The sequence below is a fragment of the Aedes aegypti genome, chromosome 2, assembly GCF_002204515.2.
Source record: "Aedes aegypti strain LVP_AGWG chromosome 2, AaegL5.0 Primary Assembly, whole genome shotgun sequence".
Classification (NCBI taxonomy): domain Eukaryota; kingdom Metazoa; phylum Arthropoda; class Insecta; order Diptera; family Culicidae; genus Aedes; species Aedes aegypti.
The window spans coordinates 33,826,887-33,850,545 of record NC_035108.1 but is presented as its reverse complement, the minus strand read 5'-3'; the positions used below and the strand labels follow the sequence as shown (position 1 = coordinate 33,850,545).

General features: G+C 38.5%; 1 protein-coding gene across 13 annotated transcripts in view; it reads right to left on the bottom strand.

Moving 5' to 3' along the window:
- Window positions 1-283: 283 nt before the first annotated feature.
- Window positions 284-23,659, bottom strand: part of LOC5565097 (contactin-associated protein-like 4) — a 310,029-nt gene continuing 286,653 nt past the window's right edge. For 10 of the 13 annotated variants that reach the window (XM_021840467.1, XM_021840465.1, XM_021840470.1 and 7 more), the window contains 7 exons: window positions 16,859-17,059; window positions 15,458-16,069; window positions 9,738-9,919; window positions 9,369-9,668; window positions 9,081-9,231; window positions 8,803-9,017; window positions 284-742 (listed from right to left, as the gene is read on the bottom strand). In XM_021840467.1, the coding sequence (XP_021696159.1) occupies window positions 326-742; window positions 8,803-9,017; window positions 9,081-9,231; window positions 9,369-9,668; window positions 9,738-9,919; window positions 15,458-16,069; window positions 16,859-17,059 (2,078 nt within the window). In that variant the 3' untranslated portion in view covers window positions 284-325. Of the gene's footprint in view, window positions 743-917; window positions 1,457-8,802; window positions 9,018-9,080; window positions 9,232-9,368; window positions 9,669-9,737; window positions 9,920-15,457; window positions 16,070-16,858; window positions 17,060-23,659 lie in introns of those variants that run through there. The other 3 variants (XM_021840475.1, XM_021840477.1, XM_021840476.1) reach the window with 3 other exon arrangements.

Here is a 23,659-nt window from a genome sequence, read left to right as displayed (position 1 = left end):
CTTTTACACAACCAAACTAAATTATCAACCAACGTTGCTTCAACTTTAGTTCTACTTACTATCAAAATTCCATGCACTTGGAACTAAAGCGCTGCTAAGAATATATGCAACATTTGATCATCACTTTATACAACTTATACTTTTGTTCAACTACCACGGCTATTGTAAAGCTTTAGTTAAGCATACAAGTTTTTTAATCGCCTACAATTGTTTCTTGGGTATCTAAATATATTTTTTTATAATTCTAAGGACTGTGATACCATCAGATTCAAAACTACCCTTCTCAAGCGACTTTGTACTAGTTTATTTTCCACCACTCGAAATTCTAGTCTAGCGACATCAACGAATCCAAACTGGTCAAACTATCGCCCCGACTCGAGCGCACCGAGTTCCGATTGTCGAGCCGCGGTCCACCTAGATAGCTAATCGGATTGCCAAACTGTCGTTTGTCGGCATCCAGAAATACCGGCGGCAGCTTCCTATACTTGACTCGCATCACTACATTGTCCGGCACCCGGGGTTCCCCTGGTTGCCGATCGACTACAGCTTCTCCGTTTTCCGGGGGGTTTCCTACGACTGGATCTACAACTTCTCGTTCTTCGGACGAGTCCGACGTGGGTTCGTCTACTTCGAGGATTGTTTGATCTGCAATGTTATGCTGATATTTATATTGCGACGGTTCGTCGGACTTAACCTGCAAGTCTACGGTATCTACGGTAGCCGAGCTTGTTTCTAGTGCTTCCTAAAGGGGAGGGTGAAGGGCGGTGCAGGCAGTGAGCCGAAAGGTTAGAACACGGTAAGTAGCGAGCGATTGTGGCTGGGTAGGGTTCTTCTGCGATCCGCACTGTTCTCGGTTGGACACTTGGCACTTACTTGCGGTTGGGTTAGTCACTAACGGAAAATGAAACACAAAACGATGATTCTGTTCCTCAAAGGAAATATTTCTTCTTTATTTGGCTCCTTACACTGCAGGGGAAAATTAAAAACCTAAATGACTAAAGTTAATACACAGAAACACACAAGTCGCCATCTGCTTGACTAAGAGGGATGGATAGATGGACATTAACTGGGAAGAGAGATCATACAAAACACAAATATCCGCGCGGTCCCAACAAATCTCACACAAAACACATAAAACACCAAATGACATGTACAAACACTTGTAATCACACCTTGAAGCGATTAGCCACGCCCTCATTCTATCCTACAATGTCTACGCCGGCGATTCCGGTGATTCGTCGATCTTGTACGGCAGCTGGTTTGTGCCGATCAATGCCGCCGGTGGTGGACCCCAGGATACCTGGCGAGGCGTCCGAGGCCGAAGTCCGTTGTTCAACTGTGGAGGTTTACAGGACAGCGGGGTGGAGACGGGAATGACCAAAGATGGCGACGAATCGGCAAACAGAACCAGCTTGGGCGGTTTACGATGGTGATTAGTTCTGACGGGCTCCGTCACCTAAATGAACGGGAATTTGGACGAGGTACGTTTTGAACTATTATGGGACATCGGCGAACTCTGGTCGATGCTAACCATGCAATATGAAGGAAGGCTTACATTTTATATGAGGTAGGTACCGTTTTGATTCATATTACGGACACTTAAGGACTTAGTAAAGTATAACCTAGCAGAGAGCATACAAAATAAATCATTCTGTATGATTCCTTAGCGCTATCGAGCGTAGGAAGCCCTTATCTTTTGAATGGTGGGTAAAGGATACGCTTCCGCAACTTGAATAATTTTAAATAAATCAAAATCTGTGGCCTTTTCATGATTCTTATTCCGGACGCTTCCTCACTTTTGCCTCATATTCCGGACACTTTGAATCGAATTCCGGACAGCTCATGATAATCATTAATGGAACAGTCAAATTATCAATTGAAATCGTCAAACCACTAAAGAGACATCTAAGGTAGTTGGGCATTATAAATTTTCGAAGATATTTATGGAAAAAGCTTACTAAAACGAGCCTCGAAAATGAGAACTTTTGAACGACAAAAATTGAAACATTTCGTGTGAAATGTTTCCCATACAAAGTAGAGTGTCCGGAATTTGAAGCTGTCCGTAATATGAATCAAAACGGTATGAGAGATTTGAGTCGTTTGGCAGAACGTACGTTAGATATCAGACTATAATAGTGTACACATGCAGGTTAAAGAAGGCTTATTGAAATGTTCTAATAAATGTACATTTCCTGTTCTTGTTCCTGAGTAAAGTGGGCAAAACTTCGAGTGGGGCAAGATTTTCTTTTTAAGATTTAAGGCTCAATCACAGACAAACAGACGTAACACTTAGAACAAATCTCGATCAAAATCATAGTCTCTAGGACATGTGCGCCCAGTGTAAACGGCGGCAGTGTGTAAACGTCAAACGCGAACAAAAACTATGCGAGCGCTGCGGGTGGCGGATTGGCCACCTACCATATTTTTGAATCGACCGTTAAAAAGGTGGTCGATGGACAATGATGAGAGTGTGACGTCTGTTTGTCTGTGGACTTTCACTTTAAATATTATTGAAATTGATTGAGATTTGGAAAAGTTATGGCCAATTTTTAGTTATAGGACTCGACGTAAAAATTAAATGCTCACTTGGCGTTTTCTTAGCATCATTTTCCATACAAATAATCTGTATTCATTGTAATTTTCTTCGTTTATGAAAATTGAACACCCCTATTTTTGTTTACTGCGGAATAGGGCTGTGTAAATATCGATATTATAGAAATAGAACCAGTTCATTGGAATTTTAGTCATCTCTTTGGCATGACAAAGCATCACTACAAAATTCAAGTACAGGTCGGACTCGATTATCCGGAATTTAAGACTCGATTATCCGAAGCAAGTTTTTCAATGTTTTTGTTTTTTTTTTAGTTTTATGCATAAATATGAGATAATTTAGTTTTGCAATATACAGTATGAATGGTTTAGCAGTTTTGGACGTAGGTAAGGACTGTTCATTTTATAAAGTGGACACCTTGTGCATGCTTTTTCAATTTATCAATGAAATTTCGGTTTTCTGTACATCGTTCGACTAGTACAATACGATGTTGCGATCATAAAAATTCTCCGAGTTAATAAATTTTCACACGAATATGGAACAACGATTAGAACGGTCGATTTTTGGAGGTTATCAAAATCAATGATTGTTATAAATTGGCTGGAAAATTCGTCAATTTATATTTTTATTTTCAAAAAAGGCTTGTTCTTCGAAAGCTTGTTGAATGGAAAAAATCAAGTTATTTTTGGAGCAATAATTTTATACATATAATGAAATTATTTGTTCCCTATATTTTTTAGATAAAAATATTTTAAATTTGAAGGGAATTGATATGTGTAGAATTTTTTGGTATAAAGTCTGTCCTGATGGAAGTGCTAATATAGTATTAATATGAAAAATAACTTACGCTTTCATAAAGTTACTTATTTAGTCCCCACATCATATTTAAAGCACAATAGAAACACAATTGCTTTATTCTTAGAAGACCTTTCAAAGTACATTGAAAATCATCAAAGTTGGCAACACTTCTGTACTAAAATCGATTGTTGTCATAATTTATTATTCTGAGATTTCGGAGAAAACATATGTACTCCTGAGAACTGGAGCAGAAATTTGGAAGTGTGGGGCGATCGAGAAAATGGCGGTTAGCAGCCAAGAAAAGAGTTAGTTGGCGTAACATTGTGGTGCAGGCAGGCCCATGGCACGGGACGAATTTTAGCGTAGTCAACATCTCCATGTGTTTACTCATTTCCGGGTGATTTGAATCGGGAGTGCAATCAGAATACGAAGTTTTGTTTAATGTTTATGATCCATAATCGAACAAGTTTCGCAATCAAATCACTGATTGCTTGCTTGGAGGTTTGCAGGATGCCTTTTAATGTTTGCTCTCCTTCCAAAACTATCGAAATGTTGAATGTGCTTCAACTTTTTGGCACATCATTAGCTGATTTAACAATATCAAAAATTGATAATCAAACCATAGCAAACAATTAAACAAAACAATGGTGTTTATTTTCACAGTTCTTACAACTGACAGTGGGCGATATTCACTTATCGCCCGGGACATCCTGGCTACGAAGAACACTGTGTATCGATATATGGTTGTCATGGGCCTGGGCGCAGGTCATGTCTTGCAGGACGTAACGCCATCAAAAGAAAAGTAAGTAATTGATTCCTTGAAGCAATGCCCTGAGAGCATCCCGGTGGTTCCAGAAACGGCCAATGTATCCCAATAATCGCTCAATTTTCATGAATAATTATAAAGAAAAGCTGACCAGTTTTAGAGTGAACACAAAAATGTCCTTGGCATAGGTTGCTTGAGGGCACCCTACTATTTCCAAAGAAACGGCCAACCTAACGAAAACGAAAATGTCCTCTGTCACAGACGAAACTGGAAGGCCCTTATCTCTGCTGATTTCAACTAAGTTTTGCATTTTTGAGTTCATTTGACTCAGAAACTCTTACAACTTCTTTGATTATTTCCACGTTGTGATGTCATTTGTTTAAAGTTTCTTGTCTATATGAATATTTGTTTAAGGTGAATATGAACCGAAGCCAATGTTCAAATTTTCAATAGCACGGATCTAGAGAACCAAACATCCGTTTGTGCTGAAAACCTAATCGATTGGTCACCACCAGCTAGTGACCAATCGATTAAGTTTTCAGCTCAATCGGATGTTTGGTTCTCTAGATCCGTGCTATTGAAAATTTGAACATTGGCTTCGATTCATCTTCACCTTAACCCTCTACTACCCAACCCCGCCTTTAGACGGGCTTCAGCAAAATTAATGCAACAACGTAAAACGCTAAATTTATTTACCACCCACACATGAACATTTTCGCAACACGTTGACCTATGCTACACAAACCTTGTTTGTATGTTGACTGTCACGCGTCACAAGAATTCTATAGACCAATCCAGTTGCCTGCGTAGTAGTGCAATGTTGACAAAATTTTCTTTGTTTGCTGTGAGAACTGTCACAACATTGCTTTTGTTTGCTGTGAGAATCCAAATATAAACAGAATTGCTGCAAAACAACCACTTCCTTGTTGGCCTGCCGTTGACTGAAAGCTCAATGACGTCAAACAAACATCGATACGTTTTCATTCTGAGGAAATCGCCTTGTGTAAGATTGATTGTGCGTTGGTGTTCGTGGCAGTTTGCTTGGGGACCTCTATGTTGAAAGTTGAAAATTTGTGAAAAAAAGAAAAAAAAACTATTTTGATGTTCAGTGTGTAGTTAAAGTGACAAACTTTCATAATTTTTGGTTCAAAAATTTATCGGTAAGTAATAAAACAGTGATATTTTACGGTGAATACATTTTTTTGTTAAAGAATTAATCAAAACACCCCAAATTCTTATCAAAATCACAGCCCGTCTAAAGTCGGTATTGGGGAGTTGAGCGCAAAAATATTGCATCACCTTAGCAAAATACTAGTAACCCAGTTTTTCGATAGTGCAGGCGATTTTTTAAAGAAGTTGTTATTTTTTGTGTTTTCCTATATAGATTTGTTTTCTGGAACGCTATGACCTGCCGTCGACGAGGAAATCTTTGTCTGTTGAGTGATCGGCAGACTGAGGAACTGCTTGAGCCGTTGGATGTTGAGTTCGATACGGATGACGAAATTGATCCTGGAGGAGACTTCGTCAGTGATGATGAGTACTATAATGACCCAGAAATTGAAGTACTGTTTTCACCACCTGCTCCATCCAAACGACGCAAGGAACATAGCATTCAACAGGAAAACGTCCAACAAAAGACAAAGGTGGTTGTTTCACTCGTAGGACCCTGAGCATTTACGGGATCTGCAGACAAAATCGATCCTACGTCTGCCGAATTCAAAAATATTAAATGGAGGAAAGGAAATCTTCTTGTTCCCGAACAGGAACTCCTGTTTGACGAACCTGAGCTTGAGCAGTTCAAAAGCCTGGACACACCATTCAAGTGCTTTTCATACTTCGTCGACGGGATTTTGGAATACATTGCAGATCAAACTAACCTTTATTCGAAGGAGAAGAACTTCATGAACCGCTTCTGCACGACAGCGATGGAAATAAGGAAATATTTTGGGATTCTGTTGTACATGTCCGTCTTCAGATACCCGAGCATGAAGTCTTATTGGAGTGAATATGCATTCCTGCCGATCCGGAATACAATGAACCGGAACAGATGTGATGAGATTCGATATTTACACTTTAACGATAATGGTGCCATTCCATCCACAACTTCAACGATGCATGATCGACTGCATAAAATTCAAAACGATCACACTCTCCCAACATCTCTGCGTAGATGAACAGATGTGCGCCACTAAAATGAAGGCAATTATTCGACAATATTTAGCGAACAAACCCCATAAGTGGGGGCTTAAGCTATTTGTTTTATCGGATTCATACGGATTCTCGTACCGTTTCGAAGTTTACGGTGGAGCTGGCGACAATGTGGTACTTCCGGGAGCTCCTGATTTGGGGGCAGCGGCAAATGTCGTTGTAAGGCTATCAAGAATACTTCCTGATTTCAGAAATCATATAATGTATTTTGATAACTTTTACACATCATTGCCGTTGTTAACTTATCTACGCTCTAGAGGTATGTACTTTGAACAGTGCCAAATTAAAAAGGAAACTACCTTTTGTTACAGGTATATATGCTTTGGGAACCATACGCAACAATCGAATCCCTAAAAACAAGCTTCCAACGGACACCGCCTTGAAAAAGTATGATCGCGGATACTCAACGGAATTTGTTGGAACTGTCCATGGAGTTGCATTATCAGCGACTGTTTGGAAGGATAATAAAGCAGTGAGAATGGTATCGTCTTTTATAGGTACCAAGTCGCGGTCAGAAGATGATCCCAGTAGGGTGAAAGCACCGGTTTCGGCCAGTATAAGAGAAAATGTCAATATAAATTAGATGGGAAGTCGTATTTATACTACCAATATGTCAAAAGCAAGCTTTCAATCCATATTATGTGTGTAAATATCGAAACTGAGCTTGAACCATTTTTTCGCTTTGAAAATCCCGTTGGTCAATATAGGCAAACGGAACCAGTTTCGGCCAGAGAGTTAACTTCGGTTCCTAAATTGGCCAATTGCATTGATTTCTAACGATAGTGGCCAACTTAGGAGTGGCCTGGCCAAATTAGGTGTATGGAAGTTAAAATTGTAAGGAAAATTAATTGTATTTCTCATGTTCTGAATCATTTTGGATGAGTAAATGAATGTAGCTCTATCATATGAATGTGATCTACTAAACACAAAAGGTTTTATGCTGATTGGCTTTGTAAAACGGTTTATAATCCACTATGGCTACAACTGGCGTATGGCCAAAACCGGTGCTTCTACCCTACAGAAATCGTGTCCCGATTTGTACGGTCTGCTAAATGTCGTGTTGACATCCCATGCCCATCCATGATTAGTGAATATAACCGTCATATGGGTGGTGTCGACATGGCTGACGGACTCATTGGGCAATATCGAATTCGGGTCAAAACCAGAAAATATACGAACCGTTTGATGTATCATTTGCTAGATATGGGTATGGTGAACGCGTATGTTTTGTTCAAACGTGTACACAAAACAGATCCATCATCCGAACTGTTCCAGCTACCTAATTTTCGAGCTGAGGTTGCAAAGGCAATGTGCACATACAAAGCTCCTGAGGCCCCTAGACCACCCGGTCGACCACGGATCATCGCTACGAAGAAAGCATCGATTTCGAAGCGAGGGTATCTCCCACCACTTGAAACGAGGTATGATGTTACAGACCACTTCCCAGAAATTGTACCTCGGTACGAAAAAAGAACCTGCAAAAATCAAGGCTGCAAGTCTGAAACCCAAGTGAAATGTCGCAAATGCAGCATTCATTTGTGCCTACAGTCGCAAAAGAACTGTTTTTACGAGTTTTATTACAAAGAAAAAGCATCTTAACTAATTGAAAGCGAAACACGCTTTTCATTTTTATCAGCTTTCTATCAGCTCCCTAACCCCGCCTTTAGACGGGTTACACATTTTTGAGTATAATTAATAAATCGTTTAGTTTTATGAATTATATATTTTTTGGTTTAAAAAATTTGGGTATTAGAGGGTTAAAGTTTCTTATCTAAAATTAATGATTGAAGTCTATGAATCTTTTTAAAATTACTTATTCTTCTTTATAATTTTGTTGTCTTCCAAACATGTAAATCGACTAACGTACGCATACCGAACGACTCACTTTGCCAATAAGGGGATTTCGTGTCACGAATAGGGCCATGCTGTCTGAATAATCATCACCGAAGCCATTTCTCGTTTTATTTCAGCTATATTCATGCTTACATTTGGACAATCAAGACTAGAACATGTGGTAATACTGCTGCAGCTTACTTGTTTTATATACAAATAAATATCTTACAGGCTATACGCGTTTGATTGTGCTTTCGCTAAATTATTTGCTAAAATGTTCGACCATTCTCATGAAATAGCTGGGAAATTTGTTTGGATGAACAATAGAAATCGTACAAGACGTAAAATGCAGAAATGGAAGCGAACAGAACGTGTAGAGATGTGACTAGTTTTTTTTTTGGATGCAAAGTGTTGTGATCAAAGGAAAGGTAAGTTAGAAAGAAGAAATTGAGTAGATTAGAGTGAACAGAAGGATAGAGCTGAAGTTAAAATAAAACATAAAAACTTAAAACCATTGAAACACAGTGTGATAGAACTATACATCGAACTCCTCGGATTTTAGTTGCAAGTCGCCAAGATCCAGCTTGTTTAGTGTTACTTCACTGATCGAGCTAAACGGTGCAATGGATTGCAGGGTCATGCTTACCGAGGTGTCGGTCAATTCGTTATCGCTGTCCGTGTCCCGGTCGGACGGATGGTGGGCGTTCACTCCGTTACTTCCGTTGGCCAGCTGAGGCGAGCTTCCGTGTCGGGAGTTCGGACGGCTATCTTCGGTACCGTTGGGAATCTCTTTGATGAGTGCTTCCGCCTCCTCGGCAGCCAACGATTCCCACAGCGGCTCGTGATCCATCAGTTGGCTGTCTGTGAGTTGAAGTGTATTTGCCGGTATATAGGGAGAGCCTGAAATAAATGTATTGAGCTTACCTCGGATACCGGTCAGCAACTGCATGTCTTTTTCGTCTGGAGTTTTTTGACCGTTTGCATCTCCATTGATGGGAGGAGTGACACTTCCGTTCTTCAGAATGCCGACTAATGGTTTGGCGGCACCATTTTCCTTCTTCTCGTCCAGTGGGATCTAAAAATTGCATGGATTATGATATGTCACATACTCGCATTACTAAAGAAAATAGAAAAAGTACTATGCGGCTCCATCATAGTATCCTCATTCAAAGCTAACAGCAGCATCGAGAGGTTCATCCAAATTAAACTTACCGCCTTATAATTGTACCCCTTGCCGGCATTGGGACCGGTGGCCGCCTCATAATGCATCTTGGCGGCCGCCTGTTCCTTCGACAGAATGATGTCCTCGTCCGTTTTTCGCTCCTGCCGTTTCTTGTACTCCCGATCCGAGCGGTACACTTCAATCAGGCAGCACACGACAATCACCACGAAGACTGCGGTCAGGGTGATGAACACCACCTGAGTTTTGTCCTCCTCGTCCGATGGGTCCTGGTGGATGGCTTCGTACGGTATCCGGGACGGAGCTTCCACGACCCAATTTTTATCCGAACCCTGGCAAAATGGAAGGTAATAAATGAACCAGGATATTGGTAAATCCTTGATTAATTGATGGAGACCTACCGAGGACATGTTGAGGGCGGGTTCGCTGAGGGGTAGCTTCGGCACAATATCGAACTGCTTGCACTGGGCGGACCGAACGCCTTGTGGATTGATGACCTGGATGGACGCCACTTCGCTTTTCGTAAACAGCATGTACTCTTCCAATGGCTTCATGGTGTCATTGTTCACCTGAATGAAAATGTCTGGCGTTTTTTATGTGTGGAAATAGAAAAAAGAAAGATTTATGACTTTAATCTCGAACACTGTTCAGTGAACATTTAGTTACGTATTTTTGTTGATTAAATTCTATTCAAAAACTCAATCTGTGTTCCTATATTCTGTTCGAACATAACTTATGTTTGGGATTCTAGTGCATATGATTATCCTAGTCGTAGGGCTGGTAGCAGTCAGGCAGCAAAATAATGATAACTTTTGTGACCAAAATTAATAAAAAAGTGACCAAATGGTCGGCGTTAAGTCAGAATGGACCAAGTGACATTTTTCATATTTTTAGAAAAATTGACTTGAAGTTTAACACCTTGTATTTTTTACCTCGTTAAATTATTATTATCTTTCTTAACGAGATTTGCAGCCCGAGGCTGGCTCATCTTGGTGAAAAAAGAAAGGAAAATGAGGGTACCAGAGGGGTGCCCCTCACCAATGCACGGTGTTTTATTTTCTCGATTTCATGCGCTTTTTGAATAGCGCCCAAACCGTTGATTTTAGCGATATAGTTTGTTCGGAGAAGTTTCTTGGTGTATTAAAGCGCATCTTTTGATGCAAAAAGTTTTGTGATCAATAGGGTAACGACTGTTTATTTCGTTCTTAAACGCTAACAGTTGGCGCCAACGGCAAAAAGTACAGGCAACAACCTTTCGAACATTCAGCTTCTATCACTGGCCACCGAGCGACGACACTGTTGTTTGTATTCCTCCCACTGATCGCGCTACGCTGGATTCTCAAATTTCTCAAACTTTCAACCCAAGCGCATGGAAGAATGGTAGTCGGAGAACTGTCAAAACGTATGGAAAATAATGAAAAACGTAAATTACTTGCAATTAGGAAACTGGATCAAAAAAGTAGTGATAAGAAATCAAGTGTAGAGTGAATACCGGACACTCTACTTTGTATGGGAAACATTTCACGCGAAATGTTTCAATTTTTGCCGTTCAAAAGTTCTCAATTTCGAGGCTCTTTTTAGTAAGCTATTTCCATAAATATCTTCGAAAATTTATAATGCCCAACTACCTTGAATGTCTATTTAGTGGTTTGACGATTTCAATTGGTGATTTGAATGTTCCATTAATGATTATCATGAGCTGTCCGGAATTCGATTCAAAGTGTCCGGAATATGAGGCAAAAGTGAGGAAGCGTCCGGAATAAGAATCATGCAAAGGCCACACATTTTGATTTATTTAAAATGATTCAAGTTGCCGAAGCGTATTCTTTACCCACCATTCGAAAGATAAGGGCTTCCTACGCTCGATAACGCTAAGGTATCATACATAATGATTTATTTTGTATGCTCTATGCTGGGTTATACTTCACTGAGTCCTTAAGTGTCCGTAATATGAATCAAAACGGTACATAACTTTTTGTGTTTAGTTCATCTCCCGAAGTGCTTTCTTTGCTTCAGTGTTTCGTTTTTACTACCACTGAAAAAGAGCCATCTACCGTTTTTTTTCCAAAGCTTGAATTACCTAAAATAAATATAAATTAATGATCTTTCCATGATTATTATTCCGGACGCAACCTCACTTTTGCCTAATTTTACGGACACCTAGTTTCAAATTCCGGACAACTCACGAAAAGAAAAACTTGAATAGTTAAATTATAATTAATCTCCCGCAATCGTAAAAGCAATGTCAAAACAAGTTGCGCATTATAAATTCTCATGGAATGCTATTTGAAATTCATATTAAAACGCGCCTGAAAGTTGAGAACTTTCAAACAGGTAATTTTGAAACATTTCAATTGAAACCTTTCCCATACAACGTAGAGCAAGCCTGCCCAACCTTTTTGACCCGCGGGTCAAATAGCAGACTCAATTTTGTGTGGCGGGCCACATTTTTAATAACAAATATTGGCATGAAATTTGACAAAAGCCAGTAAATGAAGTTTATGAAATCTAACAAAAATTAGTGAATGAAGCATATTTTATTTGAAGAAATCTAAAAACAGATAATAGCTGCAAAGCATCCTGGTGGATATTGTAAGAGTTCCTTTATAAATTATGTGATAATCTTGTCCAGATTATTTTGATGAATTTACCCCAGAAATTTTGGAACCTGTTAGAATAATGCCCAAGATTTTATAAAAATCATACTCCACATTCTGTCAGAATCCGACCTAGTATTATTAGAATGATCCGGGATATGTTTAAATCCTGAAAAAGCTTTAATAAAAATCATGGTCAGAATGTCCAGAATTAGAATTGTGCCTAGGATTCCTTCAGAATCTCACACAATAATCATTTCGTAATTCTTCCCTGAAATTCTTGAGAATGCTAACCAGTATTTCAAAAAAAACCTTCTCAAAATCCTACAAAGTGTAATATTGTAACGGGGTCCAGGATTTTAGAAAATTACGTTGAAAAAAATCCTGACAAGAAGCTCATGGAATTTTGTTGAAGATTTTGTGCGAATCCTGCCCATTTTATCGATGAAGGTCGTCCCCAGAATTCTCAAAGAACCAACTCAAGATTTTGTTATATGCTTGTCTCGTTTTTTATAATCCTGCCAAGGGTACTATGTCAATCACAGCCACGTGTTAGGGAAACTAATTTCCAGGATTCTGTGAGAGTATTAGTCCATAATTCAGTGAAAATAAGTTTGAAAATTGAGCCAGCAATGGCAATTAGTTTTGTTCAGGCTTCATTTATTGAGTGTTGAAAGAAGTCATGGTAGAAACATTGTTGTCGTAATCCCAGTGATATCTTATCTTGATCTTATATTTGTAACTTTTTATTTCTCAACTCAGATTCACGCGTAGAACTATTTTAATCGTTATTAAAATTGCAATCGAAGCTGCTTAAAATCTAGCTGCAAAACAAGATCAGGAATTTGAATCGGTCATAAAATAAAGTATTCAAGAAGACTAAAAAAAACACAAGTTAAATAACTACCAAGCTAAAATATAAGTTTAAAACTGAATTGAAAACTAAAACAATTAGTCTTGGTATGCTTTACTCTCGGTGGTTACAATAGTCAACGGGCCAAATATGAGAAAAATCATGGAACCCTCCGCGGCCCGCACAAAATGAGGTCGCGGGCCGGATGCGGCCCGCGGGCCGTACGTTGGACAGCCCTGACGTAGAGTGTCCGGAATTAGAAGCTGTCCGGAATTTGAATCAAAACGGTATTGCCTTTTCAGTTTTGAGTATCGCCCTATTCACCTAGCAGTGAGATAGAAAACTATTTTTTCAAAACATTTAGATAGACATATGGTGTCTTCGGCAAAGTTGTAGAATTGGCAATTTGAAACAACTTTGTCGAAGATACGATTTTTCTATCTCTTATACTTTTTGAGATGTATGCCGTTGTATGTGAATGGCCCCTAAAAGTCATACTTTTTATCATAACTTTTTTCCAAGATTTTTAACATTTTTCGTGTATTCTATAAAGTTGTTTGTCATGGAAAAACCCGTGTTTTTGCTGAACATATCATCACCCTATCTTTTGAAGTAACAAAGTTATTCATGAATTACTCTTTTTTCAAGGGGTAGTTTTACCCTCTATAACTGGCTTCGGCGCAAAATGGCGCAGACAACTCTTACAAATTATGAAAGTACCGTATCTCCCCTTTTGGCAGTTGATAAAAACTTTTGTCTATAAGCGTCTTTGCATGGGTTTTTACTATCAAACAAATAAGCCTTATTAAAATGAATCCGACTGATAATTCTTCTCTTTTAAGAGATAGTGAGGTGCGATGTTCATCAAAAACATGCGTTTTAAGATGATTAACAATTTTGTAGAAAACTTGAAAAAAAACATGGGCATTTTTCACAAAACTATGACCAAACGCAGGAATTAAAAAGTAGTACATCTCAAAAATTTCAGTGATTGAAATTTATAAAATTCTGTTCTCAAAAATATTTCTTTGAAAATCTTACACGAGTTGGAACATAGTTTTCCCGGCTTTTCTTCACGAATTTTCTTAACGGTGGAAAATTTTGTGGAAAACTTTTTCCAGTTAACATTTTTTTCTATTCCTTAGAAAATTTGCGTTCATTTTCATTAACAAACTTTGTTTCTACGATGCTTCTTTCTTGAGCTATGATTTTTCAAAGAAAAGGCTAATAATGGCACATTTACACATTTTTTACAAAATTGGCCATAACTCAAAAAACGAAAAAAAAAATACAATTTCAAAAATTTCAGCGATTAAAGCTTATGAAATTACCTTCTCAAAAATATTTTTTTGAAAATTTTCCACGAGTTGGAGCAGTTTTTCCGGCTTTTCTTTACGAATTTTCTCAACGGTGGAAAATTTTGTGGAAAACTTTTTCCAGTTATTTTTTTATTCCTGAGAAAATTTGCTTTCATTTTCATAAAAAAAAACTTTGTTTCTATGATGCTTCGTTCTTGAGTTATGATTTTTCAAAGTAAGTAGTATCAGGGGAAAACAAAAAAATTCCAACTGAGTTTTCCGGGAAAATCGGCGACCCTGAATTTTTCTAATTTTTTTTATTCATATATTGATGAACCCTGCCTGTGGAAAAAGTTTCATGAAAATCTGAGACCTTTCGGCCCAAACCCGTACGGAAATAAAAAAAAATCCCCACAGCCAAGGATTTGCAACTCACACAAAAATCAATAACTAATTACTGAGGCCACCGATTTGAAAAAGGTTTACGGAAAAGTTGTAACTGACGAATGTATCCAACGGTATCAGCACTGCTTTAACCCTCAAGCGTAGATGGGCAAACACTATGACCGATTAAATGAATAGTTTCCGTTTTTTCATAGTAATTCCCAAACAAACTTTGGAGGGCTTGTACAGTTTCAGTTTTCATCCAAATGAGCTCAAACTTTTGGAGGACACACTTTTTTGAACCACCCTAGTGAATATGCTACTTTATTCTAAAACATATAAAACAGCTTTGTTTACATCATTAAGAAATTACGAATTTTGAGAATCAAATCTCCAGGATATCAGGGTACATTTATCAATTTTTATATTTATTTTCACTCAAAATTCTGGACGAGGCCTGGATGATTCTGAGCGGGGGTGGCTGGCTCTCCTGGACCCCTTGTTCCTACGTGAAACTGGGGAATTGAATTCAGTCAACTCTGTCAACCTTGTAGGAAAACTGATTGGCAGATATGCTAGCTTGTAATGATAATGGAGCATCGACTTCAATGGGTTTTAGTCCGATATTGCAATTTCAAAGTGCTGGGTGAAGCTTTAGATCAAACAAAGATCAAAGAATCAAACAGCCATGCACAAAACATACTGGAATAGTTTGGATTCACGTTGTGAAACAAAATCATAAATTACTGAGCAATCTCCACTAAAAACTAATAAATATTTTACTGTACAGCTTTTGCGCAACTTCGATTTCGATTACTTGGTAATTAGTGTACCAACACATTTGTTTGGTGTCTGATACGACCATCATCTTCCAAGTTTTACGTTCTTGTATGTGATAAATCATCATTTTTTCTCTTTACATAAACGAGGACTTTTCCGAAACCACTACACAGAAGCCCCTAGACCTAAAAGAATTGTTGTATACTTACTCGACAAACATCCATCGTATCCCTTGTAGACTGCAAACCGAATATCCGTTGTGTTGACTCCACCGAGCTGCACGTGGTTCTCCCCTGGCTCCGCGACCGGAATCAACGCTTTGCTCTCAATCAACTTCATCGGATACGTCTTGCGATCTACCAATAGCGAGCTCTCCTCACCATGTCTATTGTAGAAGATCGAATGTCTCGAATCATCCATAAAGTTGTGTCCAATTATCGCCTCATATGTTGCACCTTCGCGGTCTTCCTGAATGACCAGATTATTTTCCGCATTGATGGCCACCATCAGATAATAGCTTCGGTCGTTCTTCGTCTGCAGCAGCAACATCACTCGATTCGCCCGCCTCATATCGTTACTGGAAAATGCCAACTGCAGTCGCACCTGTTCGACTTTTTCCGTCAGAACAAACTTTCTCAGCACGGTTGCCTCTCCACTGAAACTGGCGCCCTTTTCCTCCGAGCAGAATTCACCCAGGAAGCTTGTGTGCTCGCAATTGCAGGAGCTTTCCTGTTTGGCAAAATTCTCCGTACAAATTCCGCCATTTTTGCACGGCTCGGCATCGCACTTCATCTGGCAATCATCCTGCACTCCGTCCTTGACTGCAAAAAGCCAATAAATGATGAGGAATATTCAAACAGACGGCCTATTTCATGCACACAAAAAATGAAATGCTCAATAAATAATTAGAAACTGCTTGATAATAAAAGCAGTTGTTCACTGTTATAATTTGTTACATTTTCCAAAAATAAATGAGAATGTTCCATAAATATGTTTAGTGGTACTGGTCCATCAACGAATTTTCTGACCGAATATGTAGTATGTTTAGGACATGAAACGGAAATCAAATTATGCTTAAAGGATGACGATCGATAATTATCCTACGTTTTACATAAAAATTTCGGTATTGTAACTGCAATAAATAAAAAAATAATCACATTTATCAAATTTGACACCCCCGTTTCAACCTGGAGTATCTCCGGCATTGTTCTAAATCCAGTATTGTCCGTTTATGCCAAATATCTGTTACTTTACAACTGACTTTAGTTGGGGGTGATTTCAAAAAATCGAATGAAAATTAACGAAACGGCAGCTATTTGAGAATGCCATGTCAAGGCCGGGGACGTAAAATATATGTTGAAATTATTAATGGTACAATTTTTCACTTTTAATTAGGAAATTTGTGTTTTTTTCGGTGCCACTGATATTATTTATGAGCAACTTAGTTTATTTATGAAAAATACAAAAATAAACTAATTTATGCTAAATAGCTTTATTTACCATAGAGCAGTTTTGTTTTTCTATGGAGCATTTTCATTTTCCCATAGTCGCAAAAACTTTTTGCAATTCAAACTCCCTTCCCGCCTTATTTGCCTGAATCAAAACCTTACCGTGAGCATTGTTCTGTTGGGCCATCTCTTTGAGGGAAATCAAATTATCGCCCACCTTAAGGCCCCGGATGCACCCGATGTAGCCCTGCAGGTCCTCGGTGTCCGCGTTGGGCTTGAGCAGATTGGCCGGATCGTACCCACCGATGTTGAACTGGAAGTACTCCGTGGGAGGGGCCGGCGGTCGATGGGGTGAAAGTACCTCTGCGCGGGGATGAAATGAGAAGAAATTTCATTATCGCCTCGGAAGCTGATTTATCGAAAGGAGTAAGTGGGTGTCGAAACGGTGCGTCGGTGGATGGGTTTTGTCGTGGAAAATGTGGGGTTAAAGCTAAAGAAGTTCTTGAAATGGGTGTGAAGTATGATATTGATAAGGCTGTCAAACGATTATAATGAAACGGATTCATTGATAGCTTCTAGGCCTAGTTTAAAGCCGACGATCATTGAGCCATCGCGCACGGTTACTGCGGCATTGTTTTATTATGAACCATGTGCCTCGTCCGTTCCATTACTTCGTAGAAGAGAACGATGGAGAGCGTATCTCACCCAAGGCAGGAAATACCAGAGGGCATTTCGCCGTCTTGTCTCATATCAAAAGATGTTTCAGCTTAGAGGGTTTTCAGACGCTGAATTCATATGATATATTTTTATTTTTTTTTTATTACACCAAGAAAATTTGATTTTATTATTATTCAACACGGGACCTTAGTCCAGTGGTAACCAGTGAGTGAAATTATCGCGAAAATGATATGATAAAGTTTGTAGTGAACTGCTATAATTGTAGAATTCTTGAAGGAGTTCTTAAAGACATCCTGGAGGAATTTTCAAAAAAAATGTCTTGATCAAACTCTGCAAGAATTAGCTAGTTTTAGAAGAGTTTTCAGAAAATATTAGAATACAATTCAGCGAGTTTTTTGAAAAAAAAAAAATTTTTTTTTCTCGTGTGTATTGCTGGAAAAATCTCCAAGAAGGGTCTAACAGAATTTCTTCATAGATAAGATCATGTTGCAAAATGCTGTTTTTAGAAAGAGTTGTTTTGAAAATTCAGACACAATTTTTTGATTGCTTTTACTGTATTTTGTAGCGGGTAAATTGCCAAAAAATGTAAATATTCAAAGGAATTCATTAAAAGAAAATGGTCACAGTACATTTTTTAAAATTTAAACATCTGAATGAACATGGCAAGAGCCAGAAAAACAAATATTTTCTATAGGTTAATAAATAAATTGAACATGTCTAAAAATCTCTAACACTATTATTTTAGTAAAATCCTGGACAAGTCTCTCGGAAAATAGCTGGGCAGATTAGTGCAATAAATTCTAGTAGTAATTTCCTACAGGATGATCATAAAATAATTGGCAGAAAATCAATGAAAATAACTGGATGTTTTTTTGAAGCTGATTTCTAAACAAGTTATAATTTTTTGGGTTTTTTTTAATGAATTATTTAAGAAATTCTTAATTAATTTTCTAAAAAAAAATATGGAATTATTTTTTATTTTTTTACTTACAAAACCCATAGGTTTCTTGAAAAATATTCAGGGAGATGAATAGAAAAATGCAGCACACATTAATCGGGAATACTATAGACGGCTTTTTTTTTTTTTCATAAATTTTGTTTTGGAAAAATCCTGCATAAATCGTTAAAGTCATTCTGGCGAAAATCCCGAGGAAACTCCTTAATTATTTTTGGATAAATCTCAGAAAAAACACTGATGCTTTTCAACTTCTAAGCGAGAATTCTTGACAGCATTCATAGAATACCTAGATAATTTCTTACTTAATTCCATTGATAATTTCTACTGAAATTCCTTGAAGGATCTCCAGAGGCAATCAAGTTAGAATTTGATGATTACCCTCAGACTTCATGAAAGAACCTTTGAAAAAAAAAAACTCTGGAAGCATTCCAGTTTTTGTTCGATATCCTAGATAAAACTTAAATAAATTTTTGGAAGGCAAATGTAATAATAATAATCATGTTTGTTTTCCTGGTGTAATCACTAGAAAAATGTCTAAACAAATCCATTAATAAATTTCACTACACATTTTGAGACGGTTACTATGAACATTTTCTTAGAGAAAAGGTAAAAAATCCACGCAAGAATTCGTTTAACATATCCTCAGTGTATGCACGCAAGAATTGCTAGAGAAATATCTGGATGTATTTCTGAATTAATTTCTCAAATCATTCTTGGAAAATTATTAGTGCTGAGAAAATTCTTAAAGTCGAGAAGTCGACTCTAGTACACGACACTGAAGACGGCCTTACAGTTGAGGTCGAAATACGCGTATCTGCCAAGGATACAAACTCTGGTGGTATTAAATGGTATAGTAATACATTTGGTATTCATTTGTTTAAAATTTTAAGGTAATTTTTACCTTAATCATGATGAAAAATTCTTGGCAGAATCTCAAAAAATACATCCCGGAAAAATCTTTGAAAAAAAAGTCTTGATGAAGCTCCGCAAGAATTGTGAGATAATTTAAGGTGAAGATACATCTAAGCCAAACCTAGAATTTTACAGAGCACAAATCTTTAGAACCAGACAGTCGTTAAGGCTGAAAAAATGAACGATTGGTCAAACACAGTGATCAATCGCTCTATTTTGGTTGTAGCACAATCGGTTGTTTGGCTTCGTTGCATTTTCGCCATAAGAAGAATGTTCAAAAAAAAAAAATGTTATCTTACAATCATTAGGTAAGCTTTTGAAAAATAGAAAAACTTGTTTTCTTCCGAATGTTTTGCTGGAAAAAATCTCTAAGGAGTGTCTAAACTGAATCCTTTAAAAAAATCTGATGGGAAACTTCTTAAAAAAAAAAAAAAAAATCTTGTGAAATATTTGGTTGCCTCCTTTGAGAATTTCTAGCAAAATTCATTGAAGGATCCCCAGAGAATTCATTTAGATTACCTAGATTACAATGATGGTTTTATGAAAAAAAAAAAAAAAACAAATGAAGCTAGGACTAACTCTGGAAAAATTTCTGTTGGAATTGATTGATGAAAACCTACAAAATTCCCTAGACTCATGCAGGCGTTCCTAGATAGTTGTAAGAATTAGATAAATTTCTAAAAAAAAACTCAGTGGAGAAATTTCTAGAGCATTTTTTATGATAGAATCTGAAAGAGTTGAGTTTCAAAGCAATATTTGGCAGATTTCTTCGACTATTAAGCCTCTGTTTAGTTTCTGATTTCTAGACGTTACCCTGGAGGAATCTCTGGAAGAGTCTTGCAGAATCTTCGGAGAAATCTAGGTGGAAAAATGCTGAAATCTGTTGAGAAATTTATGGTGCGACCAAACAAATTTATGGAATAAGTACCTGAAATAATTCCTGAAAATGTTTAAAGGAAATCGTCTTGAAATTTGGATTAATACGATGGCCTTTAAGTTTTAGCAGAAAATTCATAAAATTTGATGATCCCTTGTGTCGTGACCGGAGTACCTTTGGGGTCATGCACAAATTACGTCACGCCCCAAGGGGGGGAGGTGGTCGAGCCAAGCGTGACAATCCATACAAAATTTTGGTCGAAAAAGTTGAAATTTAGCGTGACATAATTTGTGTACCATCCCTTTCCAATATATTTGGCGGCCACAAAGAGGTTAACTCTCCTTGCGGACTGACAGCCGGATGCGAAACTGTTGCTATTTTCTTCGACGCTCCGACGAACGGTGCGGTGCTATCCGCTTGCTCATCGTCGAAGTGAAGAAGCCACAACTGTGTGCTGCATTGTCGTCCGTCCGTTTGCCAGCTGCCAGCTTGTGCTATTTCTCGACGCTCCGACGCTGAATTTCAGAATTTCAGCATATTAATTTGATTATTGCGTAGTAAAATAAATATAAAAGGAACATTCTCATCGAGAGTCTTAGCTTGTCTTCATAATAAGCTTAATAAGCTCTCCATAATCATAGGGCTTAATAAGGGTGGGATTATGAATATGTTGACATTTAATTTAAATTACCACCTATATGGATTCGCATTATGCGTTTAACACAGTGCAATCTGTGCTTTCTCGCCTTTGGCGACTTTAAATAGATACCGATCTGGTTTTTTCGTTGCTGGTCTTTTTCTTGCTGAGATTTCAAAAAGCTTAATCCTGCCTAGTTTGGGTAGTGACTACGGTTAGGATAGCTCAGATCAATCTTCAGCATAAAAGAACAGCAACGATCAATCTTTGCAGACTCATGCAAAATGGTGCAGCCCAAGTGGCGCTAGTTCAAGAACCCTACTTTCGTAGAGGGAACTTCTATCTAGGTAACCTTGTGGACCCAGTTTTTGCTACTTTCAGCAAACTTGAAATGGCAAACTTGCGGGCCATGCCCCCCGCATGCGTGCTCGTTAATAAAGCAATCGTTGCTACACTTATTTCTGAGTTAACTACCAGAGATGTATATGCTGTCACAATCGATGTTTCTGTTGGTGACCTCAACAGGAAATATGTCTATTGTTCGGTATATTTACCACATGATGAACCATCCCCAACGGATGACTTCAAACGAGTTGTCGTACACTGCGTAACAAAAGGCCTTCCGCTGATTGTGGGCAGTGATGCCAATGCTCATCACATTATCTGGGGCAGCTCAGATATCAATTTGAGAGGCTCCAGTCTGATGGAATACTTAAGTAGTACAGACCTAGGATTACTTAACATAGGCAATCGCCCAACCTTCATGGTTTCTAATAGAGAAGAAGTGTTAGACATAACGCTCTGCTCGAATAGAATCAGTCACGAGTTGACGAATTGGCATGTATCAGATGAGGAATCATTATCTGATCATCGCTACATCTTCTTTGAACATTCAAATGTAACTGCGCAGACTTTGCGTTTTAGGAATCCCCGGTCAACAAACTGGGAACTCTATATTGAATTGGTTGCGACTAAATTTCATGGATATTCTCCGTCCATTGAAAATCCAAGTGATCTGGATGATGCCGTTGTAGGATTATGGAAGCTTTTGAAGAAGCATGTCCTCTGCGGTCTGTAAAGACTACAAGAGGGACCCCATGGTGGAATTCCGATCTGACTAGACTCAGGAAACAATGTAGAAGGAGTTGGAACAGACGCCGTTCAGCTGGATCAGATTCGTTCAAGTCGGCTCGCAAGGCTTACAAGAAGGCTCTTCGTTCTGCTGAACGATCCGGCTGGAAAAAACCTTTGCACAAATGTTTCCAGTTTGAGTGAAGTCAGTCGGCTGAACAAAATCCTTGCAAAATCTAAGGATTTCCAAGTGAACTTTACTTCTTCCGATGAAGAAGTTTTAGAATGTTTATTCAATACACACTTCCCCGGATGTGTGGACATAGCATCTATCTAAATGTCTTTTCATGTAGTTACGTGTCTCTGGCCTCGGCTCTCAGTATCGTAACTACTGAATCGATTCAATGGGCACTTAATAGTTTTGCTCCTTTCAAATCTCCAGGAGCGGATGGGATTTATCCTGTTCTTCTCCAAAAGGGATTTGAGTTTATCAAACATGTTTTGAAAAAGCTACTTGTAAGCAGTTTTGCTACCGGGTACATTCCCAGATCCTGGCGTGATATTACTGTAAAATTTATCCCGAAAGGAGGACGTTCGTCGTATGAAGAAGCGAAGAGTTTTAGACCAATCAGTCTGACCTCTTTTCTTTTGAAATGTCTGGAACGCATTATCGATCATCACATCCGTGATGCCAAACATGCCTCTTCATGTGAATCAACATGCTTACCAATCTGGAAAGTCCACTGTGACTCTTTTACACAAAGTTGTATACGATATCGAGAACGCATTCGCCCAGAAGCAATCCTGCTTGGGTGTTTTCTTGGATATTGAGGGTGCCTTTGATAACGTGTCTTTCGATACCATATTGGAAGCCGCACGAAACCATGGGCTACCTACAATGATTACCAATTGGATTTATCAAATGCTCAAAAACCGACATCTCTTCTCGACATTGCGTCAAGCAGCGATTCGAAAATTGAGTGTTTGCGGATGCCCCCAAGGGGGAGTCTTGTCACCACTTTTGTGGAATCTCGTAGCAGATACGCTATTGAGGCAACTCAATAATTGCGGTTTTCCAACTAATGGATTTGCCGACGACTATCTAGCTCTGATAGTTGGTATGTGCATAAGCACCCTATTCGACCTGATGCAAAGTGCTCTTCAGGTAGTCGAGAGTTGGTGTCGCCATTATGGTCTTTCGGTTAACCCGAATAAAACATCTATTGTTCTTTTTACGGAAAGACGAAACCGCGATGGAATTCGACCTTTACGTCTTTTTGGCACTGAGATTAATGTGACTGATCAAGTAAAGTATGTCGGAGTCATTCTAGATTCCAAACTTTCATGGACACCTCACATTGATTTCAGAGTCAAAAAAGCTTGCATGGCCTTTGGTCAATGCCGGCGAACATTTGGTAAAACTTGGGGCCTCAAACCCAAATATATCAAATGGATTTACACAACAGTTGTTCGATCAATATTGGCATATGGAAGTCTTGTGTGGTGGCAAAAGGGCGAAGTGAGAACAATCCAATCAAAATTGGGCCATCTCCAAAGGATGTGCTTGATGGCGATGTCTGGTGCGTTCTTTACAACTCCCACAGCAGCGCTTGAGGCCATTTTCGACGTTGCGCCACTACACATATATCTTAAACAAGAAGCACTTTCTTGCTCTTACCGTTTATGGGTACTGGATCTACTGGAGAAAAATCCAGTGAATCGTAGATCTACACACACTTCGTTGTTTCCACTTTTGGTGAATTGAGACAAAATTGTCCTTGCTCCAAGTGATCTCACAATTGCTTGTCACTTTCCTTACAGGACATTTAC